At 40.8% G+C, this 10,320-nt stretch overlaps 1 protein-coding gene across 1 annotated transcript; it reads left to right on the top strand.

Annotated features, from left to right (window-relative positions):
* Nucleotides 1-2,021: 2,021 nt before the first annotated feature.
* Nucleotides 2,022-3,631, top strand: cebpb (CCAAT enhancer binding protein beta). Its single transcript, NM_001139913.1, has one exon. It carries the CDS (start codon nucleotides 2,249-2,251, stop codon nucleotides 3,122-3,124), a length of 876 nt encoding a protein of 291 aa, NP_001133385.1. The 5' UTR covers nucleotides 2,022-2,248; the 3' UTR covers nucleotides 3,125-3,631.
* The last annotated feature ends 6,689 nt before the right edge of the window (nucleotides 3,632-10,320 follow it).

Raw genomic sequence — 10,320 nt, 5'->3', positions numbered from 1 at the left:
TCTTCAAGAATGAATGGGTAAATATTAATTTACAAGTCCAAAAGTAGATGTAACAACCGCAGATTGCCCCTTTACACGTCAGACAGCTTTTCCAAGTTATACGTGGTAGGCAAACCTAATGCTAAATTAGAAGAGAGATATAGGCCTTTAATTTAAAGGCAGTCATGGCATGTCAACGATGTTGAAATTATGTTTAGGGCAAAACACTTTGTGGTTGTATACTACAGTTTTTATAATTTCGTAATTTAACTTAATTCTCACTGAACTGTGTTAGGCCTATTTGAGATCATAAATCAAGCAATTATCACAATAGAGAATTTTGCTGGAAACTATTGGGGTGATCGCCCCAAAGAAAGTAATACAAGTCACAATCAACATAAACGTTTAATAGCCTAGTAGAAGGCCTAGTCAGAGATCTGCTGACGTTTACAGTCGAGTGAATTGTATCTTACAATACCGCTAGATGGCAGCGTAGACTAAATATAATTTTCCAAAATCATTGACCCACAAGTCACAAATTATTGTTCCTTTTCCCAGTCTTCTCAATGGAAAGTGTTGACTCTGTGGGTTACAATATGGTAGATAATGGATTTACACTCTGCCCTAAAATGTGTGATTTGATATTTCAAGTATCTCTACAAATTGTTTCAAATCTACAGTGGCAAAACCTTAATCTGTGACTGTCTTTAGAATAGAATAGAATTTATTAGTAGGATATTATAGTTAGGCTATTACTACAGACAAGTGTATTTTAAAATACACATATTTAAATATTCCATGCATTTACACCCGGGTCTGTTTGGTCCTAGCGGTATTTAAGATAATGTATATGGAAACAAGTATTTGAAAATAGTTTCTAATAGTAGGCTATTTATAGGAAATTATTTGAAAATACAAATAGAACTAGTCGATTTGGTCACATTATTTAAGAAATACTAAAATACACAGCACATAAGTATTTCATACAAACACGCAAATACACATGTATTTGTTAAATAGACTCAAATACACATGGATTTGAACCTAGCTTTGTAGGCTCCCACTGGGCACAGGACATACCCCCCCAAGTTTACGTTCTTGTGAATCTAATTTACAGTAGCTATTACAGTCAAAGAATACCATGCTATTGTTTGAGGAGAGTGCACAATTATGAATTTGAAAATGTATTAATAAACCAATTAGCCACATTTGGGTAGTCTTGATACAACATTTTGAACAGATGTTCATTGGATCAGTCTAAAACTTTGAACATACACTGCTGTCATCTAGTGGCCAAAATCTAAATTGCGTCTGGGTGGAATAATACATTATGGTCTTTCTCTTGCACTTCAAAGATGATGGTACAAAAAAAATGTTTTATTTGTATTATCTTTTACCAGATCTAATGTGTTATATTCTCCTACATTAATTTAACATTTTCACAAACTTCAAAGTGTTTCCTTTCAAATGGTATCAAGAATATACATATCCTTGCTTCAGGTCCTGAGCTACAGGCAGTTAGATTTGGGTCCTGAGTACAGGCAGTTAGATTTGGGTCCTGAGCTATAGGCAGTTAGATTTGGGTCCTGAGCTACAGGCAGTTAGATTTGGGTCCTGAGCTACAGGCAGTTAGATTTGGGTCCTGAGCTACAGGCAGTTAGATTTGGGTCCTGAGCTACAGGCAGTTAGATTTGGGTCCTGAGCTACAGGCAATTAGATTTAGGTCCTGAGCTACAGGCAGTTAGATTTGGGTCCTGAGCTACAGGCAGTTAGATTTGGGTCCTGAGCTACAGGCAGTTAGATTTGGGTCCTGAGCTACAGGCAGTTAGATTTAGGTCCTGAGCTACAGGCAGTTAGATTTGGATATGTCATTTTAGGCGAACATTGGGAAAAAGGGGGAGGATCCTTAATTACAATTCAGAGCATGAAATCAAGACGGAAGAGGTTAGTTAGAGAAGGGGAACATATCACACCAGCTCCGCCCATTCTTACACAGTCTATATAAAACTTTCCTAGACTCTCACTGCTGCAATAGACATCAACTTTACTCATCAATCTGGTGACATTGACAACAACTTTCTGCTGAGTAATAGCTAATTCTTCAAGTTTCTTGTTTTCTTCAATAACTCAATATTGTCACAGTGACATTCAGTCGTGTGCCAATATACGTTAGTGTTTTCAGACAGCATTAGGCCTACTCGCGTAGCCAATTTCCCGGGCGTCTGCCCCTGGTTTCGATGTTCCCGCAATCCAGCGGGTGTTAAGATCCATGGAAGTGGCCGGTTTCTACGACAGGGATTGCTTTGCTTTCCAGAGTACAAACTACATTACCAGGCCCATTAGCGATAACAGCACTTGCAAGCAGCCCATTGACGGCTCGATGACGGAGCTTGGCATAGCCGAGAACGACAAAGCGATAGATTTCAGTGTCTACTTGGATCCTCCTGCTGCGCACTGTCAACAACTGGCAACACATAACGAAACTCAGCAGAGAGGGGTAGACATATTCGCAGATTTCCTTGCCGAGGAAAACAGGATCAAGAGACGTTCATCATTACAACAAAACTACAGAAACTACATATCTCTCAACGAGCGGGAGACAAGTGTGCACGACAATAGAGAGCCATACGTCCTGGGCTATCCTGAACTGCAGGAGACCCGTGTGGACACCGTGTTCAGCCCGGAGTTTCTTGGGAACCACTTTAAAGCCGGTGAAAGAGACGAGTCTCAAGAGGACCCAAGAATGGACAACGGTTCAACTGGCTACGACATGAGGTATCTTCATTACCAGTCGACTCCAAGTGGCAGCCTTGGTAACATTTCCACTGCATCCTCGTCTTCCTCCAGTCCACCCGGCACACCTGCCCTGTCAGGTAAATGCACGTCGCCTTCGCGGGGCGAGAAAATGTCGTCTGGTGTCAAGGGGAAGAAGCGACTGGAAAAGCACAGTGAGGAATATAAGCAGAGGCGGGAGAGGAACAACCTTGCTGTTAGAAAGAGCAGGGATAAAGCCAAAATGCGCAATACGGAGACGCAACACAAAGTGCTGGAACTGGCTGCAGAGAATGATCGTTTACAAAAACGCGTGGAGCAGCTGTCAAGAGAACTTGCCACCCTGCGTAATTTGCTCTCTGCCACCGGTTAGTTAGCCACACCGGAGTGCCCACACACCTCTGGAAACCGGTACTTTATCAGGCTCTGACTTAAAAACCCATTTATCGCTGTGCCATAATTCTGAAAAAGTGATTCCAATATGTTTCGTTTGTGTACAGAATCTATATGTGGAAAAAGCCACCAACAGTTTACAAGACAAGTTATGATTAAGCACAGAAGGTGCATGGAATGTGCAACCATTCATGATTCTTGACATGTCACCTTCATTCTGTCTTTTATTCATTTGGTGTATGCAGTATTTCAGCACGGGCTTTGTATTTTATATAGAATATTGATAAATATTCTGTTATTTAAAAATACCTTTCTTTATCTGGAGCAATGGTTATCAAGGGAAGTGTTGTAGCCCACTGCAGAGGCATGATGCAACTCTTTGTAACAGTATTGTCAATGAATTAAGTAATCTCTTAATATGATGAAAATGTACACATGTTTTAATGGTACTTGATATTTTATTGAATTAAACAGATTTCTACTTTGATATTATTAATTTGTATGTTTATTTGTGACATTTCAAAAAGGTAGTAGATCATCTGACTGGTGTATTCCACTCTCTCTTTCACACACATACACAGAATTAAATCTAACATTTATGTATCTTTTCACTCACATACATATTCACTCACATTCAAGGAATAAAAATATAGGTGTACATAAACTCAAACATAAGGTAGTTTTTATATATTATTTTAGACCTGTGGGCAACTGATTTGGAATATGATGACTAATTTGCATCTAATTATAGTTATTCAAAATGATAAGTCATGATATTGAGAACCTAAATGTAAATACCAGTATTACTACAGCGTGATTCAGTTAAACAATTTAGCAGTGTATTGGTGAAAGAAGACATACTAACTGAGCCTTTTTTATCCAATGGCACCATTATCTTAGGCACACACCTCTGTCAATAGTCTGTTGGGTCCACTGACCCACAGAGGGGTTCAAGGCCTCACTAACCAAGATTAATCAGCAACTAACCTCCTGCCCAAACACACCACCACAGTCCTGCAAACAGCTTTTTGAAAACGTGTATAACCTGCCAGCCTCAAATATCAAGTGGTATACTTTAATATTTAGCCTATGAGACGACCCAAAAAGAACAGTGATTTTGGATGTGGAAGTAATTCTCTTTGATTACCTCATCCACTGATTGTCCAGTTTGATCAGTAAGACTAGATAAGCAAGTTCAGTTTTAGTTTCAACTAAAAACTAGTCTCAGTGGAACTGGTCGATAATACCAAGTTGCCACCATTTCTACACATGAATGTGGAAATGACTGAAAATACTATCAAACTTGGCCATCAAGAGTTGCCGTAATAATACACTCTTAGAAAAAAAAGGTTCCAAAAGGGTTCTTCAACTGTCCCCATAGGAGAACCTTTTTTGGTTTCAGGTAGAACCCTTTGGGGGTCTATATAAAACCCTCTGGGTTTAGGGTACATAGAACCTAAAAGGGTTCTACCTGGAACCAAAAAAGGGTTCTTCAAAGGGTTCTCCTATGGGGACAGCCGAATAACCCTTTCAGGTTCTAGATAACCCTCCACCCTGCCACCTCACTCATAAGAACATCTTTGACATGGGCATGGCCTACTGTATACCCATGACAATGCAGGGCGGAGGTTTGGGAAGGATTCCAGTTTCAGGAGAGAGAGCAAATTGTGTATGTGTGCTTTATGTATTTCTCAATGAGGCTTTGTTACTGCACCCAATAGCTCCAAGTACATTTTGACACTGTCATTCTTCCTTGTTTCACACAAAATAGAAAATACAATGTTTTGAACATACTGGATTTCACAACACAACTTCCCATTATGGAAACAGAGTGTATTGCTCAACAACATCTTCTTGTTCCATCAGTGAATTAAAATGTCACACCCAATGAAAAAAAATATCCTCTGCAATTTGAACTTACAAGACAAATCTAGCAATAGGTTGTAATACTTAAAGGGATAGTTCACCCAAATTATACTGTACATTCACTTAATTTGATTGATTCCTAAAAGTAGTGTACACTGCATTGTCTTGGTTTGGTTTGTTTTCTAAGCTGCAGCATAGCATTAACATCATTGAGTTTTACCCTCAGTTTAAATGGATTGCCCTTGGTTATTGCTCTCAGTCTGACACACACACACACACACACACACACACACACACACACACACACACACACACACACACACACACACACACACACACACACACACACACACACACACACACACACACACACACAGTGGTCAAACTTGTTACTTGGGGTGACCTTGTAGTCCTGCCCCCTGCAGCTCCTGGAGCCTCCCAGATCCCTGCTAGTGCCTGGTTCAGACTGAGGAGAGGGAATTTCCCACACATATTACCATCAATGAGCAGTGGTTGTCCGTAAACTCCACATTGCATCATACCTACTGCAGACGAATAGCCCTCCTAAAAACTCCTCTGGTAGAGCAATACAAACAGAGCAGCCCCACCTCGTGTTTGAGACTTTAAACAGGACATGGTAAAATGGTAAGCTATCCCTCACATCTATGAATCACTAGTTTTGTTTATTTAGAGTGAGATCTAGCTAGATAAATTATAGCCATTCTTGTTGTACTTTCTTTCTATTTCTGGTCAATGTGAGACTTCCCTCAAAACACTCTTCCCTGAAGACACATGAAACAGTGATATTTCAACATATCTGTGTCTTTTTTGTACACCATAGCATTTCAACATGATATCAATATACAACAAATAAGTATGGGGACGATATTGAACACTGACCAGGAAATGTACCAAGTTGACTTTTCTTGAATCATATTCATTTCCAAATTGTGTGTACGCTATACACTTTTTGGGAAACAAAATTACATTGCTCTGTCAACACAGTTGCATTATACAAAAGTAATAACACATTTATAAACTATATATTGGGTGTTACTCTTCTTTATAAATATTATTTATAAACATTGGCTATAAGACCTCCACAAGATCATCAGCAGACTCCATCACCTTCATCTACCATCCTCTGACCAGCTCCCTTCACTCAAGCCATGAACTGACCCTCTCCATCTTCAGAGGATGCAGCATTCAAAGACTTGATCTCTATTGGTTGACCTGTCATAATATATTGCTTGATTGTTTTTTGCTCTTGAAGTGCTTTGAGATTCTATGAAAAGCGCTATAGAAATGTAATCTATTATTATTATTATTATTATTATTATTCCAGTAAGTACAATAATATGAGTGAGTGTGTGTGTGTTTTTGTTTACATGTGGGTGTATGTACAGTATGTCAATGCTTAAACTACTAATTCAGGGGTGAAAGGTTGAAACATCTCTACTACACTTTACAGTTCAAGGTCATGCAGGATATTCACTTAGATTGTCAGGCAGATACTCACTGTATCTGATTACATTTTTTGTTAACGAACAGTTCACTACTACAGACCAATAAAGGGATAGTTCACCTAAATTACAGACCAATACATGCCAATAAAGGGATAGTTCACCTAAATTACAAAATGACATATTGGTTCCCTTACCCTGTAAGCAGGTTACGGACAAGGTATGACAGCAGTTCATGCTTTGGTTTAGTTTCCCTGCCACTATTTCCACATGCTAATGTTTTAGCATTTGTGACACAAATCACATTAAAGTCATGGGACCAATATTAACATTTCTTACTCACATCATGTTTAAAACCTCCATAAGTGAATTTGTTGAGCTTCACAATCAATTTGAGATACTTTTAGATGATTTGGACATGATGTGCGAAAAATGCTAATATCGGTCCCATGACTTGAATGAGATTTAGTGCCACAAATGCTAAAATGTTAGCATGTGGAAACAGTGCCAGGGAAACTAAACCAAAGCATGGATTGCTGTCATACTTGTCCATAGACTGCTAACAGGGTAAGGAAACCAATGTGTAATTTTGTAATTTGGGTGAATTATCCCTTTAACCTAGATAAAAAATGGCAGTAATGTGAGAGATGTGCGCCCCGGATATCCGGAGCATGGGCCTTGCTACGGGAATTCAGAAATGCTGAGATACCGTAAGAGGCAGGAGGATGATCTGTCTTGGAGTGAACCCAGATTTCAACAGCTTCTTTACTTCTCCTATTTTACTGTGAACGACTGCAAAGAGGCAGCACTGACGTGCAGTAGCAGGGACCTGTGGTCACTGCAGAGCAAGTATTATGGGTCTTGTGAAACAGAATGCCATCCTGCTCTTGCATAAGGGAAAACACTGGCAGGTGACAAAACAACCATATATACTGCTCAAAAAAATAAAGGGAACACTTAAACAACACATCCTAGATCTGAATGAAAGAAATAATCTTATGAAATACTTTTTTCTTTACATAGTTGAATGTGCTGACAACAAAATCACACAAAAATAATCAATGGAAATCCAATTTATCAACCCATGGAGGTCTGGATTTGGAGTCACACTCAAAATTAAAGTGGAAAACCACACTACAGGCTGATCCAACTTTGATGTAATGTCCTTAAAACAAGTAAAAAATGAGGCTCAGTAGTGTGTGTGGCCTCCACGTGCCTGTATGACCTCCCTACAACGCCTGGGCATGCTCCTGATGAGGTGGCGGATGGTCTCCTGAGGGATCTCCTTCCAGACCTGGACTAAAGCATCCGCCAACTCCTGGACAGTCTGTTGGTGGATGGAGCGAGACATGATGTCCCAGATGTGCTCAATTGGATTCAGGTCTGGGGAACGGGCGGGCCAGTCCATAGCATCAATGCCTTCCTCTTGCAGGAACTGCTGACACACTCCAGCCACATGAGGTCTAGCATTGTCTTGCATTAGGAGGAACCCAGGGCCAACCGCACCAGCATATGGTCTCACAAGGGGTCTGAGGATCTCATCTCGGTACCTAATGGCAGTCAGGCTACCTCTGGCGAGCACATGGAGGGCTGTGCGGCCCCCCAAAGAAATGCCACCCCACACCATGACTGACCCACCGCCAAAGCGGTCATGCTGGAGGATGTTGCAGGCAGCAGAACGTTCTCCACGGCGTCTCCAGACTCTGTCACGTCTGTCACGTGCTCAGTGTGAACCTGCTTTCATCTGTGAAGAGCATAGGGCGCCAGTGGCGAATTTGCCAATCTTGGTGTTCTCTGGCAAATGCCAAACGTCCTGCACGGTGTTGGGCTGTAAGCACAATCCCCACCTGTGGACGTCGGGCCCTCATACCACCCTCATGGAGTCTGTTTCTGACCGTTTGAGCAGACACATGCACATTTGTGGCCTGCTGGAGGTCATTTTGTAGGGCTCTGGCAGTGCTTCTCCTGCTCCTCCTTGCACAAAGGCGGAGGTAGCGGTCCTGCTGCTGGGTTGTTGCCCTCCTACGGCCTCCTCCACGTCTCCTGATGTACTGGCCTGTCTCTTGGTAGCGCCTCCATGCTCTGGACACTACGCTGACAGACACAGCAAACCTTCTTGCCACAGCTCGCATTGATGTGCCATCCTGGATGAGCTGCACTACCTGAGCCACTTGTGTGGGTTGTAGACTCCGTCTCATTCTACCACTAGAGTGAAAGCACCGCCAGCATTCAAAAGTGACCAAAACATCAGCCAGGAAGCATAGGAACTGAGAAGTGGTCTGTGGTCCCCACCTGTAGAACTACTCCTTTATTGGGGGTGTCTTGCTAATTGCCTATAATTTCCATCTGTTGTCTATTCCATTTGCACAACAGCATGTGAAATTTATTGTCAATCAGTGTTGCTTCCTAAGTGGACAGTTTGATTTCACAGAAGTGTGATTGACTTGGAGTTACATTGTGTTGTTTAAGTGTTCCCTTTATTTTTTGGAGCAGTGTATATTTGTGTCATTTTAGTTTCCATTTGGTTACAGTGTCATACTGTAATTTGTATGTAAAGGTCAGAGATGCTTGGCAAGCCAGGCCTCTATACCACCCAGAATACAATTACACAGTACAATTAAATTAAGTTGATCACTTTCTCAAACAGTGATGTTATATCATACAGTATTACAATTCATAGATGCGTATGCAAACAAATAGAAACAACTTAAAAATGAGATTGGTGTTGCAAGTGAACCTGACATTGGCCATATGCAGGCAGGCAGGGGCAGAAAAATCTACCACCACCCGAAGGGATGGAAATCAACCGTTCGTGTGGTGTCAGACTACTCACAATGGCTCTGACAATGAGCCCACATGCAGCGAGATATGGCATCTTTTCCTTTCTGATCAGATAGAGAACACGTTAAAAAGACTGGGCCTCTTATCAGTTCTTGTATTGTGATAGGTGATGAAAGTGTGCCTTAAATATACACAAAAGTATTTTTTATCTGTGAATTGAGTTTCTAGTCACATTTTATCAGACACAGAAAAGCTTAGGGTGTTGAACATCTGTCTGTAACTCATTACTGAAAATATTGACCATGTTTTTTGTTGTGTTAAATCCTTAATTATGTTGAACTAGAAAGTTGAAGCATCTATCAAGTCATTGCTCTGTTCCTCAATGTACTCCCTGAAAACTTCCTAGATTACAAGAACTAAAGCGAAGGTCCGGTTTCCTTTTGACATGACCTTCAAGTTCTTTAAACCTCTTACGGATCGGACCCTTTTTAAAAAAAATGTTCACCTAAAATGACATACCTATACATATATACAGTCGCGGCCAAAAGTTTTGAGAATGACACAAATATGAATTTTCACCAAGTCTGCTGCCTCAGTTTGTATGATGGCAATTTGCATATACTCCAGAATGTTATGAAGAGTGATCAGATGAATTGCAATTAATTGCAAAGTCCATATTTGCCATGCAAATGAACTGAATCCCCCAAAACATTCCACTGCATTTCAGCCCTGCCACAAAAGGACCAGCTGACATCATGTCAGTGATTCTCTCGTTAACACAGGTGTGAGTGTTGACGAGCACAAGGCTAGAGATCACTCTGTCATGCTGATTGAGTTCGAATAACAGACTGGAAGCTTCAAAAGGAGGGTGGTGCTTGGAATCATTGTTCTTCCTCTGTCAACCATGGTTACCTGCAAGGAAACACGTGCCATTATCATTGCTTAGCACAAAAAGAGCTTAATAGGAAAGGATATTGCTGCCAGTAAGATTGCACCTAAATCAACCATTTATCGGATCATCAAGAACTTCAAGGAGAGCGGTTCAATTGTTGTGAAGAAGGCTTCA

Source organism: Salmo salar, chromosome 13, assembly GCF_965601325.2.
Source record: "Salmo salar chromosome 13, fSalSal1, whole genome shotgun sequence".
In the NCBI taxonomy this organism is placed as follows: domain Eukaryota; kingdom Metazoa; phylum Chordata; class Actinopteri; order Salmoniformes; family Salmonidae; genus Salmo; species Salmo salar.
The sequence above is the reverse complement of the archived record's forward strand: the minus strand, read 5'-3'. Positions and strand labels throughout refer to the sequence as shown.

Excerpts from the sequence above, each read along its gene's own strand:
- cebpb (NM_001139913.1), top strand. The coding sequence starts at position 2,249 with ATGGAAGTGGCCGGTTTCTACGACAGGGATTGCTTTGCTTTCCAGAGT.